General features: G+C 40.7%; 1 protein-coding gene across 1 annotated transcript in view; it reads left to right on the top strand.

Annotated features, from left to right (window-relative positions):
• Positions 1-24232, top strand: part of LOC132532105 (OTU domain-containing protein 7A) — a 383571-nt gene that overhangs the window by 263550 nt on the left and 95789 nt on the right. The window contains exon 5 of the mRNA XM_060170306.1: positions 19340-19522. Within this exon, the coding sequence (XP_060026289.1) occupies positions 19340-19522 (183 nt within the window). The remainder of the gene's footprint in view (positions 1-19339; positions 19523-24232) is intronic.

Genomic DNA, 24232 nt, shown 5'->3' with positions numbered 1-24232 from the left:
CCCTTCAGGGAATGCGCTCTCTCAGCATCTCCGTCTCCCTGCATCCTTCGGTTTCCCTAACCAGGCCTCTCCTGTCTTCTCCCCTCTGGGCTTCACTAACACATAACTGCCTTCAGTGTTTGAATGTGCCAGGTGATGATACTTCCAGGTTTACTCACGTGCTATCCTCTCTCTGCTCACCTGCTCCTGACTTTTTGCCAAAATAGCTTTTACTCTGCTGTGAGGTCTCAGCCAAATGAGACATCCTCCAGAGAGCACCTCTGATCAGCCTCCAAGTGTGAGTTAGACGTCCTCCTATGTCAAACCCTGTACTCATGCACAACACTTAGGTCTCATTGTAGTCCTCTGGCCTGCTGACTCTTTTCTCTATATTAGTTAGCTGGTTGCTGGCAGTAATCTATCCAAACTCTTATTCAGCTTCCTTTTTTCCCCTCACTCAGCTATTCTTAGCTCTTGTCCTTTTCATGTTCATGCTTGTTACCTCACGTTTGCAAGATGATTGCCACAGCCCCAGGTCTCACATCTGTGTTCCAGTCAGTAAGAATGGGGAGTAACAGCACAAGGCAACCCTCCTCTTAAGTCTACATTCCTTTAAATCAGAAATAAAAATTCTTTTCCGACACCTCCCAACAGAATTTGGCCCAGATTTGAGCACTGAGGAATGACAACATCTAGAGATTTAGTGAAGGAGGAAGAGACGCTGTTAAAGGAGAGGAATAGAGCAGCCATTGGAGTAAGAGAATGTAGTGTCTTGAAAGAAGTGAGAGTGACAGACACCATGCTGTGCATTAGATACTGCTTCCCCCACCACCCCAAAAAAGAGAGTGAATCAAGAAGGAGGCTGAGAGGTCAGCTATATGAATGGGGGCAGATCAGTGACCTTGGATTTGTCTACATCAAAGTCATTGGTCATTTTGAAAAGAGCTGCTTCATAGAGCAGTGATCACAAAAGCCATCCTGCAGCGAGTCAGAGAATGAAGTTTCACAGATATAACATCTCTTGTCCTTCAACCTTTGTTTAAATTGTCTGCACGTACTAGCCTCTCTATAGTTGGCAATGGAATACAAAATAATACTAATGTTTTTTAAGTTTTCTATATGCAAAATATCAGTCATATAATTTGGTTATATTATGATTTTTTTATATTTGGACAAGCATCTGGTGAACTATGACCTCTTGGAAGATTAGTTGAGGCAGCCTTTGGACTAATTTCCTTCTACACATTTCTATAAAAATAAACTAACTAAAACTGATCTTATAATTACCAGCTAGCTTAGAGGACTGGTTATTTCAATTGGTTCTATTTCTGTCTGCATTTAATGGCCCGGAAATTTGACATTGTTTCCTGCAAACGTAAATAAGATCTTCCACTTATACCAATATGGCAGATGAAACATTATGGAAAAGTTCTCACTCTAAAATACTTAAAATACTGGGTAATTTACTTTAAATCCTTTTTAGATTTTATTTACTGTTTGTTTTAGATAACTAATGTATTCAAACAGTTCAAAACTTAAAAGAGGAAGTGTACGCCCTTCTGTGCCCTCTACCCGACTCCTCCCTGACCCCTGGGTCACCACTTGTATTAGTTTCTTATTTAGCCTTCCAGTTTTTGTGTAAGTAGATGCAAGTAAACATTCATATATGTATTTTTCTATCCTTACTCAAAAGGTGGCATTATGAATATTTGACACCTTGCTTATTTCACACCTAGTGTATGCTGGAGACCTTCCCGTGGACCCACATCATTCCTTCATGTAACAACAGAACCTTATGTCAGGGGAGTGGACTGTGGTTTACTTAAATATTCTCCTATAGATGGACACTTAGCTTGTTTCCATTATTTTGCTGTTGTAAACAATGCTGCAGTGACCATATTGTACATGCCTCATATTTATGTGTATAGCTATTTCTATAGGATAAATTCCCAGAAGTGGGTTCGCTGAATCACAGGATAAGGGTGTTGTAATTTTGGTGAATCCTGGGAAATTGTCTTGCTTGGGGGATATATCATTCCATACTTCCACCAGCCAGCAGCTGAGCAAGATGGTTTGCACGCTAACTTGGTAACCAGGTGGTTGCCAACTTTTCATTTTGCCCCTCTGATATGTGTGAAATAACTTCTCAGATTTTTTTCTAGTATATTTGTAAATTGCATTTCTTTTGTGAATAAAATCAAGCATCTTTCCATATGTTTCATGGACATATGAAATTCTTTTTCTGTGTGAACTGTCTGTTCATGGACTTTGCCTGTGTGTCTTTTGAGTAGTTAATCTTTTTTTTTTCTTATTGGTTTCTGGGCAAAACACATACACATACACACATGCACATGCATGCACACACACCACACAGGAGAAAACAGAGGGTGTCATGTCTGCTCTGTGTGCCCAGATGGGGAGCCACAGCTGCTTGGGGCTCACAGCTGAGGCCTCTGCAGGTGACATCCCAGTCAGAGAATATCACCTCACCCAAGACTCTCCCCCTCCTGGGGGCGCCTCCATGTGGTGCCTTCTTTATGTCTGAGTATAATGGCCTGGCCCCTTACCACACTGCGGACACCTCTGAAGGGCCACCCCCACTCCCATGCCACCTGCCAATTCAGCCAAGGCCCTACTGAACCTTCTTGATGGGTCAGCTGCTGCTCCCACCCAGTCCTGCCGCCTCATCCCCCACAGCGTGCCCCCTCCTCAGATTTTCTTGGGAACAGAACTGCCTCAGAGATGACGCCTTGTATGTGATAGGAGTTGCGAACAGTTTCCCAGATTGACATTTGCCTTTTGACATTTTGTATGTATTTAAGTCTCTCCAGGACTTCCCCTTACATTCCATGGTTTTGTCTGATTGTTCATATACCAATTATTGAGGCAGTGGAGTGGGTTTGGTGACTGCAAGTGCCCCTCCCTCCTTACTGCTCTTATGTTTCAGAGCCTCTCTAGTTATTCTTGCTTAGTTTTCCAAATGAACTTTAAACTCAGTTTGTCTGATTCCAAGAAGAAAAAAAACGTGCTTATATTTCTTACAGGATCATATTAAATTTACAAATTAGCTTAGGAAGAAATGATGATACTGAGTCTTCCAAGTTCGGAACATAGTGTGTGCGGTTCTACTTTTGTGCCTTTCAGGGATATTATAATGTTTCCACCTATGGAAACACATCTATGTGTTTACACATCTATGTATAAACACCTATGTTTTACACCTCTCTTTTAAGTTCATTTCTTGGTATTTTTTCTTTTAGTTGCCATCATAACTGGAATGTTCTCTTCCATTATGTCTTCTAACTTATTTTTGTTTATATAAGAAGGCTATTTTTCATGTATGTCAGTTTTGCATCAAGGCTGTTCACAGACTATGTCTGGCTCTCTGCCTCCCCCTAGTGGGGACATGAGTGCATTGCCCCTCCTGGCCCCTGTAGTTGGATGGTCCCTTTGACTAGTTCCGGCCACGGGGTTGTGAACACAAATGAGGTGTCACTTCTGAGCCAGTGTTTGATCCTTAGTTGGAGATGCTCCAGGGATCTCTGTCCTTTTGCCACACTGATGGGCGGTTTTTAAGAGCAGCTGCTCTGTCAGCCTGAATCCTGAAGTGAGAAGGTGTGACACAGATCTGGGGCCGACCCACAGCGGACTCGTGGGCTGAGCAAAAAGCAAACCTTTGTTGTGGTTGTCTCACGGGTTTAGAAGCTATTGCCATAAACAGCAGGTGTTCTTTTGTTACTAATCCATGTCAGTGTGTTTATCTTAGCGTCTCATGGTAACTTCTGTTTTATATGGTTTCTACTTTTTATTTAATATGCATATATTTGTATTTCTTATGTCTTGTTTTAATATGTGCTGGGGATTTGTTTTAACCGGGTCTGGTAAGACACACACACAGAAATGACTGTCATGAAGCAAGAAAGTTTTACTCCCAGTTCCCTAGAGGCAGGAGGCATGGCACCCAGGGCCACCTGGAGAAGCACCAGGGTTGGAAGGCAAAGGGGCTGAGGGGAACACGTGGGCTAGGATTTACTATGGTTTCTGCAAGAAGGAATGGGCAAGGTGGGGTAGGCGGATTTAGTATCGGCTGGTGTGAATCATTGCAGTAGGTTCCAGGGTGGAGGGGCTGCCATATGCTGTCTCTGGCCTTGGGTGTCTAGCACAAAGGGAACATTGGCCCAGAGCATGAGGGCCTGACAGAGGAGGTGGTTGGGAGTGTGGACTCTGGATTGGCTCCTTCTTCATATGAAAGGCATGCTTGCAGGGAGTCATTTGCCATCACCAAGAATTAGAGCGTTCTGAGAAGGGCGATTTCTCCCGGGTCAACAAGACCTCAAAACTACAGAAAATAAAAAAGTAGGATTAATTCATCTCCACTGTGGACTGAACCCTTTAGCATTATAAAGTGGCCTTCCGCATCTTACTTAATGCCTTTTGACCTAAATTCTATTTGTTTGATGTAAGATTATGACCCCTATATTGCCTTTTGTTGTTATTATTGTTGCTATTGTTTTATCTTTGCCTGATAAACCATGGTTCCTCCCCTTTAGTTATAACCTTTCTGAATCACTTTTCTGACTATATCTCCCATATACAGCACAAGTTGATCTTTGTTTTTGAGGTAATATGAAAATTCTCATCTTTAAATAGCTGCATTAAACCTGTTTAAATTTATTGCTATGACAGATATGGTTGGTCTTAATTCTGTCGTATTATATTTACTATTAATATATAAATATTTAAATGACTTTCACTGTATTTTATTAGCTTTTTATTTTTAAATGTTTTTCTGATATTTAGGAAAGTTATGTTTTTTATCTAGTGGTTACTTTTTAAAATTCTACCTTTATGTACTATCCTCTTTCCCTTTTTCCTTTTTTTAATGTAATTATTTTTATTGAAGTATAGTTAATTACAATGTCGTGTTAGTTTCAAGTATATAGCAAAGTGATTCAGTTATACATATATATGTATTCTTTTTCAGTTTCTTTTCCATTATAGGTTACTATAAGATATTGTGTATAGTTCCCTGTGCTATACAGTAGGTCATTGTTTACCTATTTTATAGATAGTAGTATATGTTAATCCCATGTTAATCCCAAATTTCTAGTTTATCTCTCCCCACCTAACCTGCTGTCACCTTTGGTAACCATAAGTTTGTTTTCTATGTCTGTGAGTCTATTTCTGTTTTGTAAATAAGTTCATTTGTATCATGTTTTTAGATTCCACATATAAGTGGTATAATATGGTATTTGTCTTCCTCTCACTTCACTTAGTATGATAATCTCTAGGTCCATCCATGTTGCTGCAAATGGCATTATTTCATTCCTTTTATGGCTGAGTAATGTTCCATTGTATTATATATACCACATCTTCTTTATCCATTCATCTGTCGATGGGCATTTAGGTTGCTTCCATGTCCTGGCTATTGTAAATAGTGCTGCAGTGAACACTGGGTTGCATGTATCTTTTCAAATTAGACTTTTCTTCAGATATATGCCCAGAGTGGGATTGTAGGATCATATGGCAACTCTATTTTTAGTTGTTTAAGGAACCTCCATACTGTTCTCCATAGTGGCTATACCAATTTATTTCCCACCAACAGTGTAGGAGGGTTCCCTTTTCTCCAAATCCTTTCCAGCATTTATTGTTTGTAGATTTTTTTGATGATGGCCATTCTGACGGGTGTGAGGAAATACCTCATTGTAGTTTTTTTTTTTTTGCGGTACGCGGGCCTCTCACTGTTGTGGCCTCTCCTGTTGTGGAGCACAGGCTCCGGACGCGCAGGCTCAGCAGCCATGGCTCACGGGCCCAGCCGCTCCACAGCATGTGGGATCTTCCCGGACCAGGGCACGAACCCGTGTCCCCTGCATCGGCAGGCGGACTCTCAACCACTGCGCCACAAGGGAAGCCCCTCATTGTAGTTTTGATTTGCATTTCTCTAATAATTAGTGATACTGAGCATCTTTTCATGTGCCTGTTGGCCATCTATATGTTTTCCTTAGAGAAATATCTATTTCTTCAGCCATTTTTTTTCGAACAATATGTTCATTTTATTTTATTACATTTTATTTTTGACCAGAATAATATATATTTTTTTATATAGCATGTTCTTATAAGTCATCAATTTTATACACAATTTTATACACATCACTGTATACATGTCAATCCCAATCACCCAATTCGTCACACCACCACCCCCACCACCCCGCCACTTTCCCCCCCTTGGTATCCATACGTTTGTTCCCTGCATCTGTATCACAATGCAAATCACTGCCCTGCAAACCAGTTCATCTGTACCATTTTTCTAGGCTCCACATATACGTGTTAATATACGATATTTGTTTTTCTCTTTCTGACTTACTTCACTCTGTATGACAGTCTCTAGATCCATCCATGTCTCAACAGATGACCCAATTTCATTCCTTTTTATGGCTGAGTAATATTCCATTGTATACAGGTACCACATCTTCTTTATCCATTCGTATGTCAATAGGCATTTAGGTTGCTTCCATGACCTGGCTATTGTAAATAGTGCTGCAATGAACATTGGGGTGCATGTGTCTTTTTGAATTATGGTTTTCTCTGGATATATGCCCAGTAGTGGGATTGCTGGATCATATGGTAATTCTAATTTTTGATTTTTAATGAACCTCCATACTGTTCTCCATAGTGGCTGTATCAATTTACATTCCCACCAACAGTGCAAGAGGGTTCCCTTTTCTCCACACCCTCTCCAGCATTTGTTTGTAGATTTTCTGATGGTGCCCATTCTAACTGGTGTGAGGTGATACCTCATTATAGTTTTGATTTGCATTTCTCAAATAATTAGTGATGTTGAGCAGCTTTTCATGTGCTTCTTGGCCATCTGAATGTCTTCTTCGGAGAAGTGTCTTTTTAGGTCTTCTGCCCATTTTTGGATTGGGTTTTTTGTTTTTTTAATATTGAGCTGCATGAGCTGTTAATATATTTTGGAGATTAATCCTTTGTCCGTTGATTCGTTTGCAAATATTTTCTTCCATTCTGAGGGTTGTCTTTTCGTCTTGTTTATGGTTTCCTTTGCTGTGCAAAAGCTTTGAAGTTTCATTAGGTCCCATTAGTTTATTTTTTTTTTATTTCCATTACTCTAGGAGGTGAATCAAAAAAGATCTTGTTGTGATTTATGTCACAGAGTGTTCTTCCTCTTTTTTCCTATAAGAGTTTTATAGTGTCCGGTCTTATATTTAGGTCTCTAATCCATTTTGTGTTTATTTTTGTGTATGGTGTTAGGGAGTGTTCTAATTTCATTCTTTTACATGTAGCTGTCCAATTTTCCCAGCACCACTTATTGAAGAGACTGTCTTTTCCCCATTGTGTATCCTTGCCTCCTTTGTCATAGACTAGTTGACCATAGGTGCGTGGGTTTATTTCTGGGCTTTCTATCTTGTTCCATTGATCTATGTTTCTGTTTTTGTGCCAGTACCATATTGTCTTGATTACTGTAGCTTTCTAGTATAGTCTGAAGTCAGGGAGTCTGATTCCTCCAGCTCCGTTTTGTTTTTTGTTTTTTATTTTTTTCTTTTTTTGGTACGCGAGCCTTTCACTACGCAGGCTCAGTGGCCATGGCTCATGGGCCCAGCTGCTACGCGGCATGTGGGATCTTCCCAGACCGGGGCACAAACCCGTGTCCCCTGCATCGGCAGGCAGACTCTCAACCATTGCGCCACCAGGGAAGCCCACCAGCTCCGTTTTTTTCCCTCAAGACTGCTTTGGCTGTTCGGGGTCTTTTGTGTCTCCATACAAATTTTAAGATTTTTTGTTCTACTTCCGTAAAAAATGCCATTGGTAATTTTTAGGGATTGCACTGAATCTGTATTTTGCTTTGGGTAGTATAGCCATTTTCACAATACTGATTCTTCCAATCCAAGAACATGGTATGTCTCTCCATCTGTTGGTATCATCTTTAATTTCTTTCATCAGTGTCTTATAGTTTTCTGCATACAGGTTTTTTGTCTCCCTAGGTAAGGTTTATTCCTAGGTATTTTATTCTTTTTGTAGCAATGGTAGATGGGAGTGTTTCCTTAATTTCTCTTTCAGATTTTTTATCACTAGTGCATAAGAATGTCAGATTTCTGTGCATTAATTTTGTATCCTGCAACTTTACCAAATTCATTGATTAGCTCTAGTAGTTTTCTGGTGGCATCTTTAGGATTCTATGTATAGTATCATGTCATCTCCAAACAGTGACAGTTTTACTTCTTCTTTTCTAATTTGGATTTCTTTTTCTTCTCTGATTGCCATGGCTAGGACTTCCAAAACTGTGTTGAATAATATTGGTGAGGGTGGACATCCTTGTCTTGTTCCTGATCTTAGAGGAAATGATTTCAGGTTTTCACCATTGAGAATGATGCTTGCTGTGGGTTTGTCATATATGGCCTTTATTACGTTGAGGTAGGTTCCCTCTATGCCTACTTTCTGGAGAGTTCTTTATCATAAATGGGTTTTGAATTTTGTCAAAAGCTTTTTCTGCATCTATTGAGATGATCATATGGTTTTTAATTCTTCAATTTGTTAATTTGGTGTATCACATTGATTGATTTGCATATACTTAAGAATCCTTGCATCCCTGGGATAAATCCCACTTGGTCATGGTGTATGATCCTTTTAATGTGTTGCTGGATTATGTTTGCTAGTATTTTGTTGTGGATTTTTGCATCTATATTCATCAGTGATATTGGTCTGTAATTTTTTTTTTGTAGTATCTTTTTCTGGTTCTGATATCAGGGTGATGGTGGCCTCATAGAATGAGTTTGGGAGTTTTCTTTCTTCTGCAATTTTTTGGAAGAGTTTGAGAAGAATAGGTGTTAGCTCTTTTCTAAATGTTTGATATAATTCACCTGTAAAGCCATCTGGTCCTGGACTTTTGTTTGTTGGAAGATTTTTAATCAGTTTCAATTTCAGTGCTTGTGATTGGTCTGTTCATATTTTCTATTTCTTCCTGGTTTAGTCTTGGAAGGTTATACCTTTCTTAGAATTTGTCCATTTCTTCCAGGTTGTCCATTTTATTGGCATGGAGTTGCTTGTAGTAGTCTCTTAGGATGCTTTGTATTTCTGTGGTGTCTGTTGTAACTTCTCCTTTTTCATTTCTAATTTATTGATTTGAGTCCTCTCCCTCTTTTTCTTGATGAGTCTGGCTAATGGTTTATCAATTTTGTTTATCTTCTCAAAGAACCAGCTTTTAGTTTTATTGATCTTTGCTATTGTTTTCTTTGTTTCTATTTCATTTATTTCTGCTCTGATCTTGATGATTTCTTTCCTTCTGCTAAATTTGGGTTTTGTTTGTTCTTCTTTCTCTAGTTCCTTTAGGTGTAAGGTTAGATTGTTTATTTGAGATTTTTCTTGTTTCTTGAGGTAGGCTTGTATAGCTATAAACTTCCTCTTAGAACTGCTTTTGCTGCATCCCATAGGTTTTGGATCGTCGTGTTTTCATTGGCATTTGTCTCTAGGTATTTTATGATTTCCTCTTTGATTTCTTCAGTGATCTCTTGGTTATTTAGTAACGTATTGTTTAGCCTCCATGTGTTTGTGTTTTTTACGGTTTTTTCCCTGTTATTGATTTCTAGTCTCATAGCGCTGTGGTCAGAAAAGATGCTTGATATGATTTCAATTTTCTTAAATTTACTGAGACTTGATTTGTGACCCAAGATGTGATTTATCCTGGAGAATGTTCCGTGTGCACTTGAGAAGAAAGTGTAATCTGCTGTTTTTGGATGGAATGTCCTATAAATATCAATTAAATCTATCTGGTCTACTGTGTCATTTAAAGCTTCTGTTTCCTTATTTATTTTCATTTTGGATGATCTGTCCATTGCTGTAGTGAGGTGTTAAAGTCCCCCACTATTATTGTGTTACTGTCGACTTCCTCTTTTATAGGTGTTAGCAGTTGCCTTATGTATTGAGGTGCTCCTATGTTGGGTGCATATATATTTATAATTGTTATATCTTCTTCTTGGATTGATTCCCTGATCATTATGTAGTGTCCTTCCTTGTCTCTGGTAACATTCTTTATTTTAAAGTCTATTTTATCTGATATGAGTATAGCTACTCCAGCTTTATTTTGATTTACGTTTGCATGGAATATCTTTTTCCATCCCCTCACTTTCAGTCTGAATGTGTCCTTATATCTAAAGTGGGTCTCTTGTAGACAGCATATATATGGGTCTTGTTTTTGTGTCCATTCAGCTAGCCTGTGTCTTTTGGTTGGAGCATTTAATCCATTCACATTTAAGGTAATTATCAATATGTATGTTCCTATTACCATTTTCTTAATTGTTTTGGGTTTGTTTTTGTAGGTCCTTTTCTTCTCTTGTGTTTCCCACTTAGAGAAGTTCCTTTAACATTTGTTGTAGAGCTGGTTTGGTGGTGCTGAATTCTCTTAGCCTTTGCTTGTCTGTAAAGCTTTTGATTTCTCCATTGAATCTGAATGAGATCCTTGCCGGGTAGAGTAATCTTGGTTGTAGGTTCTTCCCTTTCATCACTTTACGTATATCATGCCACTCCCTTCTGGCTTGTAGAGTTTCTGCTGAGAAATCAGCTGTTAACCTTATGGGAGTTCCCTTGTATGGTATTTGTCATTTTTCCCTTGCTGCTTTTAATAATTTTTCTTTGTCTTTAATCTTTGCCAATTTGATTGCTGTGTGTCTCAGCATGTTTCTCCTTGGGTTTATCCTGTATGGGACTCTCTGCGCTTCCTGGACTTGGGTGGCTATTTCCTTTCCCATGTTAGGGAAATTTTCGACTATAATCCTTCAAATATTTTCTCTGGTCCTTTCTCTCTCTCTTCTCCTTCTTGGACCCCTATAATGCGAATGTTGTTGTGTCTAATGTTGTCCCAGAGGTCTCTTAGGCTGTCTTCATTTCTTTTCATTCTTTTTTCTTTATTCTGTTCCACAGCAGTGAATTCCACCATTCTGTCTTCCAGGTCACTTATCCGTTCTTCTGCCTCAGTTATTCTGCTATTGGTTCCTTCTAGTGTATTTTTCATTTCAGTTATTGTATTGTTCATCTCTGTTTGTTTGTTCTTTAATTCTTCTAGGTGTTTGTTAAACATTTCTTGCATCTTCTTGATCTTTGCCTCCATTCTTTTTTCAAGGTCCTGGATCATCTTCATTATCGTTATTCTGGATTCTTTTCCTGGAAGGTTGCCTATCTCCACTTCACTTAGTTGTTATTCTGGGGTTTTATCTTGTTCCTTCATCTGGTACATAGCCCTCTGCCTTTTCATCCTGTCTATCTTTCTGTGAATGTGGTTTTTGTTCCACAGGCTGCAGAATTGTAGTTCTTCTTGCTTCTGCTGTCTGCCCTCTGGTGGATGAGGCTATCTAAGAGGCTTATGCTTCTTCTGCCATTTTTTGATTGGGTTTTTTTTTTTATATTAAGCTGTATGAGCTGTTTGTATTATTTGGAAGTTAAGCCCTTGTCAGTCACATCATTTGCAACTATTTTCTCCCATTCCATAAGTTGTCTTTTTGTTTCATTTATTGTTTCCTTTGCTGTGAAAAAGATTTTAAGTTTAGTTTGATCCCATTTATTTATTTTTGGTTTTATTTCTGTTACTCTAGGGGATGGATCCAAAAAAATATTGCTGAGATTTATGTCAAAGAGTGTACTGCCTATATTTTCCTCTAGGAGTTTTATAGTATCTGGTCTTACATTTAGGTCTTTAATCCATTTTGAGTTTATTTTTGTATATGGTGTTAGAGAATGTTCTAATTTCATTTTTTTACATGTAGCTGTCTAATTTTCCCAGCATCACTTATTGAAGAGACTGTCTTTTCTCCCTTGTTTCTTGCCTCCTTTGCCATAGTTTAATTGACCGTAAGTGCCTGTGTTTATTTCTTGGCTTTGGACATCCTAGCCATAGCAATCAGAGAATAAAAAGAAGTAAAAGGAATCCAAATTGGAAAAGAAGAAGTAAAACTGTTACTGTTTGCAGATGACATGATGCTATATATAGAAAAAGATGCTACCAGAAAGCTACTAGAGCTCATCAACGAATTTGGTAATGTTGCTGGATACAAAATTAATACACAGAAATTTTTTGCATTTCTATACACTAACAACAAAAGGTCAGAAAGAAAAATTAAGGAAACAATCGCATTTACCGTTGCATAAAAAAAAATACCTAGGAATGAACTTACCTAAGGAGGCAAAAGACCTGTACTATGAAAACTATAAGACACTGATGAAAGAAACTGAAGATGACACAAACAGATGGAAATATATACTATGTTCTTTGATTTGAAAAATCAATATTGTTAAAATGACCATATACCCCAAAGCAATCTACAGATTCAATGCAATCCCTATAAAATTACCAATGGCATTTTTCACAGAACAAGAACAAAAACTTTTTAACTTTGTATGGAAACACAAAAGACCCCAAATAGCCAAAACAATCTTAAGAAAGAACAGAGTTGGAGGTAGCATACTCCCTGACTTCAGACCATACTACAAAGCCACAGTCATCAAAACAGTATGGTACTGGCACAAAAACAGACATATAGATCAATGGAATCAGTTAGCTTTTTATTTTTAAAAGTTATATTTTTATCTAGTGGTTACTTTTAAAACTGCTACCTTGATGTACTATCCTCTTTCCCTTTTCCTTATAGTTGGTTCCAATGATCTGCCTCAATAAAACTATTTTATATCTTCTTCCTCCTCCCTCTCTCTCTTCTACCATCCAGTTTAGTTAGTAGTATGTCGTTCACATGTTTCTAGTGTTTACCTTTGTACTATTATGTATGTTCACATATTTATATTTGATCTGCTGACTTTAAGTACTATTTTGTACTCCCATGTAGTACAGCTGAAGCAACTGTAAGTGGACTTTACTTTCTACTTTCTACCATTTTTGTGTGTGTATGTGGTATGCAGGCCTCTCACTGTTGTGGCCTCTCCCGTTGCAGAGCACAGGCTCTGGACGCACAGGCTCAGCGGCCATGGCTCATGGGCCTAGCCTCTCTGCGGCATGTGGGATCTTCCCGGACCGGGGCATGAACCCGTGTCTCCTGCATTGGCAGGCGGACTCTCAACCACTGCGCCATCAGGGAAGCCTCTTTCTACCATTTTTGTTTTGGCAGAATGTCCTTCTCTGTCATTTGTATCTGTACCTTTGCTTTTACTTAGCTGTACAGTTAAATACATTTAGTGCTACCTCAATTTCCCTTTGCCAAACCTCCATTCATTCTTGATTGGCTGGAACTCATCTTCTAGTAGTTTTCTCAAGAAAGATCCATTTGACTAATATTTCCTGAACTCAGACGTGTTTTAAATGATTTGTCTGTAGCCTTTATCCATGAAGGAATGGCCTATATGGGTATAAACATTCTTAGCTCGCACTTCTTTACTTCTTTCAGTATCTTGTAAATGTGGCCCATTATCTTCAGGCATTGAATTTGGCTGCCAAAAAGTATGTTACCAGCCTGATTGTTTTTCCTTTTTGTTGAAATATTCAAATAATTCTCTTTATCTTTAAAACATAATAATATTATAAGGCTATATCATTGTATTGATTATACTAGGACAGTTTCCTTATATACAATGTGCCCTTTCAGTGTGTAGGATCAAGTATTTATGTCAGAAGTTCTCTCTTTTGAAAGGCTAAATCTGTGCTTGCTGGTCTTAGATTTCTCTCCAAAAACTACCATCTCCTCTGCTCCTGATTTTCCTCCACTTTTCCCTGATTGGATACCCAAGATCACTCTATGATGGCTATCCATTTTTGTTTCTTCTTAATTAATGAAAGGATATTGAGAAGACTATATGTTTTAAATTGTTTTAGTATTTACATTTGTGTGCAAATAAGTTTTTCTGAAATGATGAGATAAAGTAGAATATATATGCATGGTACCATGTATTTTTTTAATTTCTCTTTTTGAGAATCAGCAAAAGAGGGAATCACAAGTACCCAGAATGTGAACCACAGTGCCTGTCCAATGTGATGTGGTTTCATGTGACAAATGCTCTTCCTTGTCTTAAAATTTCATGAAACTTTATTACCGCAGCATTTTACAAATTTAATTAGCATACCATTTTGTTGAGATTGCCTGATTATAAGGAAATAATGAAGTACCTCCATATGGTAAAAAAAAAAGAAGTTTTCTCTTTTAATCATAGTTTTTAAATTATTTTTTCTTTTCCATTGTTTTAGATTTCTTACTTTGGGCTCCAGTGATGTGTACGTGGCATTTCCTTCACCTATAATCTCTATCTACCATTTCCCTGTAACCCTTTGTTTCCTTATTACTATTTCATTTTGCTCACTTTACTAATTTTCATTTTTATGGTCCTTACTATGCTATCTGTACTTGTTTTCTGTCTGGTCCCTTATAACTGGACTTCCTCTCTGAAATTAACTCTTTTCTTTTTTCCCTGAGTTTAGTCAGTTCCTGTTTCACATCTTCCTGTGGGCTCATATATCTCTGCTTCATCATTTTCCTTAATGGATGTGAAGCTTTAGAGACAAAACAAAATAAGCTGTTTAACCTGAGATCAGACCCTGCTTGATGTTCCTCTTAAGACAATAAAAAATAAAATGAATTAAAAGTTTAAAGCACAAGCACATCACCAGTAAACTGTGCTAGAGGGTAAAACCTGTACCTGCTGGTACCCCAGTCACCTGCTGTATGTGACAATAAAAAAACTGAGGCAGCACCCGGAAGGAAACATTTATCAGGCAACTGTCTCCATCTCCTTGAGGTCTTCCAGACAGTGATACTGTCCTACCAGAAATACTCTCCTTGGAGAAATACTGTTGGAACATCACTGGAAACCCTCAGGTTGGCTGCAGGAGAAAAATGAATATTTCTAACTGTGCAAATTGCTCTTGCAAATAAATTAGGATTCTGTGCATATAGAATCAGACAGGAATAGAGATTGGATAGTTGACTAGTATCTGCCATCTTTGAACATTTGGCCTTGAAGCTTAGGATACAAACTGTAACTAGATTTATGATTATTCCCATAGAGATGGACTTAATCTTCAAAAGAGAATATATTATAAATTAAGAGAAGAAAAGAAAAACAAGAAGAAAAGTGGAGGGAATCCATGTGCTTTAAGGACAGGGAAAGGCAAAGCAGCCAGAAAAGGGGACATGGAGTGTTTAGAGTCATAGTAAAGGGGTCTGTTAAGATGTCATGTTGGAGAGAGGCCTTCTGGTGTCCTCCCAGCAGCCTGGTGGCTTGCCGGTGTTTGGGAGATGGCACAAGTGACACCTGAATGAGAATTTCACATAGTACAGGTGAGTCTGTGGGGAACAGAGCAAGGACCCAGCAGGTGAAAACAGTGGCAAGGTGGGGATGGAGGGATCTGGGAAGTAGGGCAAGTCCTGTTATGGAGTCATGATGGGCGGCCACGGGAGAGGGAGGTTTCAAGGGTGGTCAGCAGCCAGGAGCCGTGACTCCCAAAACAAGGTCAGGTTCAAAGGAACTGTAGCCCCAAAAGCTTAGGTTTTGATCAAGACAGACCTGGATTTGAATCTCACTTCTGTCACTTACCAGCTGGATCTCAACCATACGTGACAGAAGTTAGGCATAAGTGAAAACTTATCATAAATGGTTGTAACACTAATTGCTTTCCGTGTGCTAAGAACTTTACAAATGTAGTCTCCTCACCTCACTTACTCCTCCTAGGAATTTTCATCAGGTGGATTTTATTATCCCAATTGTTCAGAAATGTAACCCAAGGTTTCACATGGTGGTATTCTGTATTCACTGTCACAGAAGTAGCCAGGAGGTAGGTCCAGGCCCAAAGCCTGAGCTCTTTACTGCTCTGCTGGACTGCTCCCCCCCTCTAATGAGTGTGCTGGCTTCAGGGCTCACAGCCTGTGGCCACCCCAGTCACCTGGCTATGGATTCCTTCCGGCCTCAGCCCGTTGCATCACTGTGGTGGTGTCACCATGGTGGGCTTGTGTGCCCTTCCACCTCATCCTCCCTCCATGCGACACCTTTTGGGACCCTCCAAGACTTACAGTGGAGAAGATGAAAGGGGATCTTGAAATGTATGCTCTCTGAGCACCAAATCCTGCTCCCAGGCCACCAGGGGCCCACTCCTGTCCCTCTCCTCTAGGTTTCGTGCTTTTAGATACAACCTGTACAACCCTCCAGTGTCAAGCTCATCCCTTGGGTGTCCCCTGTCCACACATCTGTCAGTCACCACTGGCATTCCTGGTTGTCCGGAGCTGCAGTCTTTGGGACTGGGCAGAGCAGGAAGCAGATCTCGAGAGGCTCTGACCCCCTAAACATCTGATGAGTGTGTCTGTCTTCCTTCCGTCTTGCTTGCTTCCCTCTCAGTGGCCTCTTGGACCCTTCTCAAGTGCACAGACCCTGGAGTCCTGGATCCTTGAGGAGTTCTCTAAAATCTGAAATCGAGCATTTGGGGATCGTTTGGGAGCTGGGCTTTGTGGACAGTGCCACCCCCTCCTCCATCTTCGCTCTCACCTGACACTGGATCCCCGTTTGCTAAGAGGTGCGGCCCAGGTTAGAACCAGGATGCTTGCTGGTTAAGGATACGGGCAGGTGTGTAGCAAAGTGAACAGGAGTCCAGGGCAGTGATGGGAGAAGACAATGTAGGCAAGAGCAAGTGGGGAAAATCAGCGAGTGAGAGGTCCCCGGGTGGGAGAGAAGAGCGGACCGGCCTTTGCTGATGGCTGGACACGTGCTTCTCGGCGTTGCCCCAGCTGATGCTCTAACAGAGGCACACGGTGGGAACACACCCCCACCCTGGAGTTCCGGTCCACAGAAGCCACGCATGAGCGCTGTGGTCCTGCCTTCATACTCGGGCCTGATCACCTGTGATGGAACGTGGATCAGGGGGCTCCGAAAGGGTCTCCTGTTGGGAACAGACAGGAACAGCAGAACAGGCTCTTTCCAGTTGGTGGGAGAAGCACAGTGGGCTGGCTCCTGAGAGCAGGAGCTGGGGGGCCACAGCTCTTTCAGGACTGGGTCTTATGTCCATGGCAGCCCTGCAGGGGAGATGCAGCTTGGTGGACAGATCCAGAATGGAGGGTTCATATGCAAACACTATGGTGTAGCAATCCTCTAAGCCTCACTTTCTGTTTGTGAGGAGCCAAGACAGTGCCTACTCCTTGTGGGGCTCGGGGACGATGACACCCCCGGCTACACCTGGGTGCTCCATGCAGGTTCTTTCCCTTCACAACCAGGATTTGTGGGGCTGGTGTCATTGCTAATAAACACTCCCATATTTAACGTGTTTGCATTTCGTGATAGGATCGCAATCCGGGTGCCTCTCCTCCACCTCCCCTCTCCTTGACTTTCCTCCCGGACACAGGTTTGGCCCTCCCTGGGGCACCTGCCACCCTTGGCCCTACTTTAGGGCAAGGTGCCCACCCAGGTCATTGCCCCTGCTAAGGAATAATGTCCCTAAGGCAGGGCCTTGTCTTGCCCTTCTTGGACTGCACCCTGGAACGAGGATGTCCATTTGATAGACACAAGCACTTAGACTCGAAAGCACTTAGACAGGCAGTGTGTGTACACTGTGATTGTTAGTCGTGTGTAAGAGTGAAAGTGCATGCTTGCATTTCTGCTTCAGCTGGTTCCCCTAAAACGACTTTCTCATCACCGCCACGTTGCACAATACAACTACTAACAGTAGTGGGGCTGCATTCCACCCATGTCCCCACCTGTCACCACTTACAAAAGTGCCCCCAGACCCTGCTAGGGTTTTGTTGAATAACCCGGATGGTTTCGTTTCCTTTTCTTCCCCACTGAGATGTGCAAAGATGCTTCAGTGGTGTCTTTGTTAGCTGACTGTGGAGGAAAAAAATATGATTAAATTGTACATGTCCGTGTGATAGAATTTAAACATTCTGATTGATAGTATCAAGTCTGCAGCAGAAAAAAGTAGAAAGACCAGAGGAAGATGTTCAGATATTATTTTAGACGTTCAAAGCCTCATTCTGTTGTCTACACCGCATAATTCATTGTACTGTTAGTCAATATAGTGAATACTGCAATTTGAAGTTAATCGGGAGAGGATAAGATTTTATTCGCTCTTTAAAATTAGAGCTAAGCTTTTAATTCTTTGCCTTTAAAAAGCACATGGTTGGGACTTCCCTTGGGGTCCAATGGTTAAGACTTCGCCTTCCAATGCAGGGGCTGTGGGTTCAATCCCTGGTCAGGGAGCTAAGATCCCACGTGCCTCCTGGCCAAAAAACCAAAACATAAAACAGAAGCAAAACTGTAACAAATTCAATAAAGACTTTAAAAAGTGGTCCATATTAAAAAAAAAATCTTTAAGAAGCACATGGTTGCCTAATGGAATCGGATGCGGTGTGTGCCACCTCCTTCCTTCTATTAGAAGTCCACTAAGTCTTAGAGTCAGGGATTAGAGCCCCCACACTGAGTCCAGCCCCCCATGAGCTCCCCCTCATGCTGTGAACCCCCAGCACCCATCCCTGCTGAGCGCTGCCTGGGACGGGCACAGCTGTCCCGCCTGGAGTCTCACCCAGTTCAGCACCTGAGCTCTGAGGTCGCCTCCCACCGAGCCTCCCACACAGCCCCCTGGAGGCTCTGCCCTCTCCAAGCTAAGCTTCAAGAAAAAGGTGAAATACTGAGCAAAAGCCCAAAGAAAACATGAGAATTCCTTTCATTCCTTTTTTTTTCCACTGGGAACTTCTTTTCCATTTTTTTTTTTTTTTTTGCACTCAATGTTTTGTTCCCCTTGGAAATTAAGCTCTATGACTTAGTTTTCAAAGGCGTGGAATGTTCTGCAGGGTGTGTGAATCTAAGGCTAGCATCCTTAGATACTACATGATGTACTACTATAGGTACATCACGTACTTCAGAGGGATGGATCTCAGGCGTGGGTGTGAAATTCTACTCTTAGAGAGTACGCGTCAGGCCATTTTACTCCTTCAAAAGCTGAGAACTAAAACTACACAGGCCTACTGTATAGCACAGGGAACTATACTCAATATCTTGTAATAACCAACAATGGAAAAGAATCTGAAAAAGAATAGATCTGTGTATGTGTATGTATAACTGAATCTCTTTGCTATACACCTGAAGCATTGTAATCAACTATATTTCAATTTTTAAAAGAAGTTGCTTTTCAGGGTAATGAAAAGTGTTCTGGGATCGTATAGTGTGGATGGTTGCACAACTCTGTGAGTATACTAAAAAGCATTCAGTGAAAAACCAAAAACAGAAAAGAACAAAAAGAAAAATGAGAACTACTGGTGGGGAGTTCATGAGTGAACACGTGCTAACAGAGACCCTTCTTTGCATGATTCTTTCCTCAAATGTGACCATTGTTCATGCATCAGTATTGTAATGTCTTGTCATTTCTCGTCTCCAGGCAAAAACTGGGACCTGACGGCCGCTCTGAGTGACTATGAGCAGCTCCGACAGGTGCACACAGCCAACCTGCCACCTGTGTTCAACGAGGGCAGGTGCCCCAAGCAGCCCGAGCGAGAGCACCCCCCACCTGCGCACACGGCCGAACGGCCCTGCCCGCCCAGGCAGGACGACATCGCCCAAGGTACCAGCTGAGGGACCCGCCCTGGCTTGCGAGGGGGCTGGGGTGGGGGTACACAGAAGGGCGAGGTCATCGCCTCCCAGCTGCAGGCAGATGGCGCTCTCTGGGCACCACACCTCATACTCCTTTACAGCTTCCGTTCCCGCCTCAGAAAAATTGGAGAGTGTGTCCACTTTTCTGGGACCCCACATTCCTCCTGGAGTCCTGGTTTTTCCAGATCCAGCATCTCTGCTCCCTGCAATTATTTCTTTTCTTTTTTTTTTTTTATAGTGATCTTGGGGTCTTCTTATTTATTTATTTATTTATTTATTTTATTTTTTTATTTTTGGCTGTGTTGGGTCTCCGTTTCTGTGCGAGGGCTTTCTCTAGTTGTGGCAAGCGGGGGCCACTCTTCATCGCAGCGCGCGGGCCTCTCACTATCGCGGCCTCTTTTGTTGCGGAGCACAGGCTCCAGATGCGCAGGCTCAGTAGTTGTGGCTCACGGGCCCAGTTGCTCCGCGGCATGTGGGATCTTCCCAGACCAGGGCTCGAACCCGTGTCCCCTGCATTAGCAGGCAGATTCTCAACCACTGCACCACCAGGGAAGCCCCCTGCAATTATTTCTCAAGTAGCATAGAAGCCTCCAAACCTGTTCGAGATTGATGTTCACCATCCGATGTGCTTCGTTTTCCATGTCTTAATTACAGAAATGAGAAAAGCTCATTGTAACAAAGGAAACAATGCGAAGATCTATAAAAGAAACATAAGAGTTTTCTTCTCCACACCTCCCAAACCTCAGGGAGACTGACCAGTGGCCCCAGCTTGTTCTGTCTTCTCTGCTCCTTCTTACTTTGCTTGTTCAAAGTGCAAACGCATCAGAGTCGACTGCACATAATGCACTTGGCAGAGTGCTTGTTTCATTGAAAAATAAATCACAAACATTCTCTCTAAATATTTTATTCCACAGCATATGATCATTTTTAAACCATGCCTGCTCATCGTGATTCTGTTTTTTCTTGGATTTTGTTGGTGGTGGTGGTTTTTGACACTATAGGCACTGCTAAAATAAATTTTATACCTGTAATTTGTATGTACTAGTGCTGTTATTTCTATAGGTTGGCATTTCCAAGGTGGATTTGCTGTGCCAACACATGTGTTTTTTTATTTGATAACTTCAAGACTTCGTTCCCAAACACATTTCTGTTCACCATGTGTGAAACTGGGTGTTTCCCTTCATTCTTGACAGGACTGGGTGTTCTCATGATGGTTTTACATTGTTTTTCTACTCCGAAGGGCAAAAAATAGTGTATTTTAACTTTCATCTTGTCATTTGCTTGTTAGCCAAGTTGGATTTCCCCCTCTGTGACATGCTTGTTCACATACTTTGCCCATTTCTCCATTGATTTGTTTGCATTTTTCTTATCAATTTGTAGCATTCTTTATAATGAAGACTAAAAACATTTTGTGTACGTATATATGTATACTCATGTCTATATATACATCCCATTGCATTTTTTGCCTTATGACTCTTCACAGAGTATTCTGCCTTACAGAATGTTTACATTACTATACATTCATGGCTAATGGGTGTCCTTTTTCACTTTAGAAGTTCTCCTGGAGTGCCAAGTTACTAGCATATGTTCCCATATTTGTTTTTAAATTTTGTTCTTAGGTCTTATAATCAATTTGAAATTTTTACGAATAATAGCTAAGGATCTAGTTTTGCTTCTCTGGATTGAGAATGAGGTATTCTAGCACATTTATTGAATAAAGCATTCCTTTCCCACTGAACTAAAATGCCAACTTTGCTGTACATTAACTTCCCCAAAATGTATTTGGCTCTGTTTCTGGACTCTGTCTGTTTGTGTGCCCACCCAGCCTGTTACACTTGACTCTTGTAGTTTCATGTAGTATTACTTTCTGCAAAGGCAAGTTCCTTTACTGCTGTTCTTTTCCAAAACTTTTTTACTATTTTTGGATATTTATTCTGCCATAGTAACCTTAAAATTGGAATTCTGATTGGAATTGGATTGGATTTTTATTTTATTTTAGGAATAATTAGCATATCGTAATATTGTTTTTCCATTCAAGAACATTGCATATACCTCTGCATTTATTCACATTCTGTTAAGAGTTTAGGCACAGAGAAAAGCAACTTACTTTTTGTATATTTATCTTTTATCCAGTCATTACATAAGTTCTCTTATTAATACTAATTGTTCTCAGAGAATATCTTGGGTTTTCTAAATATATAATCATAGGATCTGAAATAATTTAATATTCCTCTTAATATTTACACAATGAATTCCACTTCTCCTATTGCATTAGGTCAACCCTCCCAAACTGTTGTGAGTCAATGTTGTCTGTTTCTTTTAGCTCAGCCTTCTTATTCAAGCTACATTGGAATCTCTATCCTGGATTATTCTTCTATGCTTACTCTGTTGTCTAGAAAAGCCACACTTGAGTTAGAAAGTTTAATACTCGTGACCTGTTTCTTCTCTTAGCTTCATCCTTTCCACTACGCTTTGGGGCTGTATTGGTAGGTGCATATGTATCCATAATTGTTAGGTCATCTGGCTCTAATATGCTTTGTTACCAATATATAGAGTGTCTCTTTGTCCCACATAATTGTTTTTATCTTTTTTTTTTTTTTAATTTTTGGCTGCATTGAGTCTTTGTTGCAGCATGCTGGATCTTCATTGAGGCATGCGGGATCTTTCATTGCGACGTGCAGGCTCTTCGTTGTGGCAAGCAGGCTTCTCTCTAGTTGTGGCATGGGGGTTTTCTCTTCTCTAGTTGTGGCATGCAGGCTCCAGAGCACGTGGGCTCTGTAGTTTGAGGCATGCGGGCTCTAATTGAGGCTCATGAGCTCAGTAGTTGTGGTGCGCGGGCTTAGTTGCCCCACGGCATGTGGGATCCTTGTTCCCCGACCAAGGATTGAACCCGTGTCCCCTGCATTGGAAGGCGGATTCCATACCACTGGACCACCAGGGAAGTCCCTGTTTTTATCTTTAAATCTGTTTTAGTTGATGTTAAGCCTCTACTCTGCCTTTCTGTTGGTTCATATTTGGAATAACATTTTTTCAGCTGTTATTTCAACCTTTCCTCATCCTTTTATATCAAATGTGATTCTTGGAAGTAATTTATCATCAGGTATTATTTTATTATCCAATACGAGTCTGTCTTTTAAGCAGTGAATTTAATCCACTTACTTTATTTTTATTATTGTCGTATCTGCGCTGCTTTATGTTGTGTGTTTTATTCACCATGCTTTTTGTATGTATCTTTCTCCTTCTCTATCTTTTCTGGCTAATTAAATTTTTCAACTGGTTTGAAAGTTATACATTCTCCTTATGTTATACTTACCCCTGTTCTATTAAAACCTATATTTAGGTTTTCTCCCTATTAATTTTTAAAACTTATCAACAACTATATTTTACCCTGAAAAAGACATGTGTCTTTGTTTTTATCTTCTCCCTCCTGCCTCCATGTGCCCTCAAACATATTTAGGTTCTTTCTGTTGCTTGTTTAGACCACAGTCAACTTCTTTATTTACTCACATTTATCTTTTGCTGAAAGAATACTTTTTCAAAGACTATTTTCTAAAAGAATTTTTGCATGATCAGTCTCCTAACGCTGTCAGTACCTAGAGGAGTTTACATGACATACTTAAATTTTTGTTTAGTGGAATAAGAATTCTGGGTCCAAATTATTTTCCTTTAAAACCATTCCATTCCTCCATTGTCTTCTTGCATCTTAATTCCACATCTTCTAAGAGATTTCCTTCGCTTGCTCTTCTAACATCCTAATTTATTCTTCACATGAATCCATTCTGTTAATCAGCATTCACATTATTTCATTCCAAATTAGCCTTTCTCATTATTATTACTATTTCACATTCTCATATTCTCCCTCTTTGAACATATTTACTAGGCTTACTTTATTTTTTAAAAAGTCTTTATTGAATTTGTTACAATATTGCTTCTGTCTTATGTTTTGGTTTTTTGGCCACAAGGCATGTGAGATCTTAGCTCCCTGACCAGGGCTTGAACCAGCACCCCCTGCATTGGAAGGTGAAGTCTTAACCATTGGATTGCCAGGGAAGTCCCATCTACTAGGCTTACTTTAAAATCATGTCCTCCTGTGCATTCCAGCCCCGGGTACTTTGTGGACTTTCTGTAACTGTGTTTGCACTGCTCAGATGTTTCCTAAGTTTTCCCTGTGAACACACAGCACCTTGCAGTTACCAGCCATCTTAGCTCATGGTATCAGGGGAAAGGGACAAAGGCATGGGCTCTGGTTTGCCTTCCTGTGAATGAGAGCATGGGGGGAAGCACACTCAAGTTGGCGAGTTCTGAATGCTTTAATATGGGCTCAAAATGTTCTCCACTGGCTCTCTTCCCCACTGTTGGCTTTATTCCTTAGGGAACCTCTCAGCTCATCTGTTCTAGAAATTGCTCATTTGCAGGGGCTACCACCTTCTATTCTAACTGTCAGCTCACAGGGGGTGTAGGAGAGAAGAGGGAAGGCTCCAGGCCTGGCCAGCCCACCTGTTCCCATCGTGGTTGGAGCCCCGCCCCAGCTGAGCATGAGCATTGCCCTGACGCTCTTCCAGCTGGCTTTGGCCAAGGTGGGGCTGGCCCACGCTGTGGTGGTGATGGTTCAGGCAGTGAGCCACCAAGGGCTAGCTGGGGAGAGGAAAGGCACAGCCAGAACACCTCCCCTCAGCCCCCA

The sequence above is a fragment of the Lagenorhynchus albirostris genome, chromosome 1, assembly GCF_949774975.1.
Source record: "Lagenorhynchus albirostris chromosome 1, mLagAlb1.1, whole genome shotgun sequence".
In the NCBI taxonomy this organism is placed as follows: domain Eukaryota; kingdom Metazoa; phylum Chordata; class Mammalia; order Artiodactyla; family Delphinidae; genus Lagenorhynchus; species Lagenorhynchus albirostris.
The sequence above is the reverse complement of the archived record's forward strand: the minus strand, read 5'-3'. Positions and strand labels throughout refer to the sequence as shown.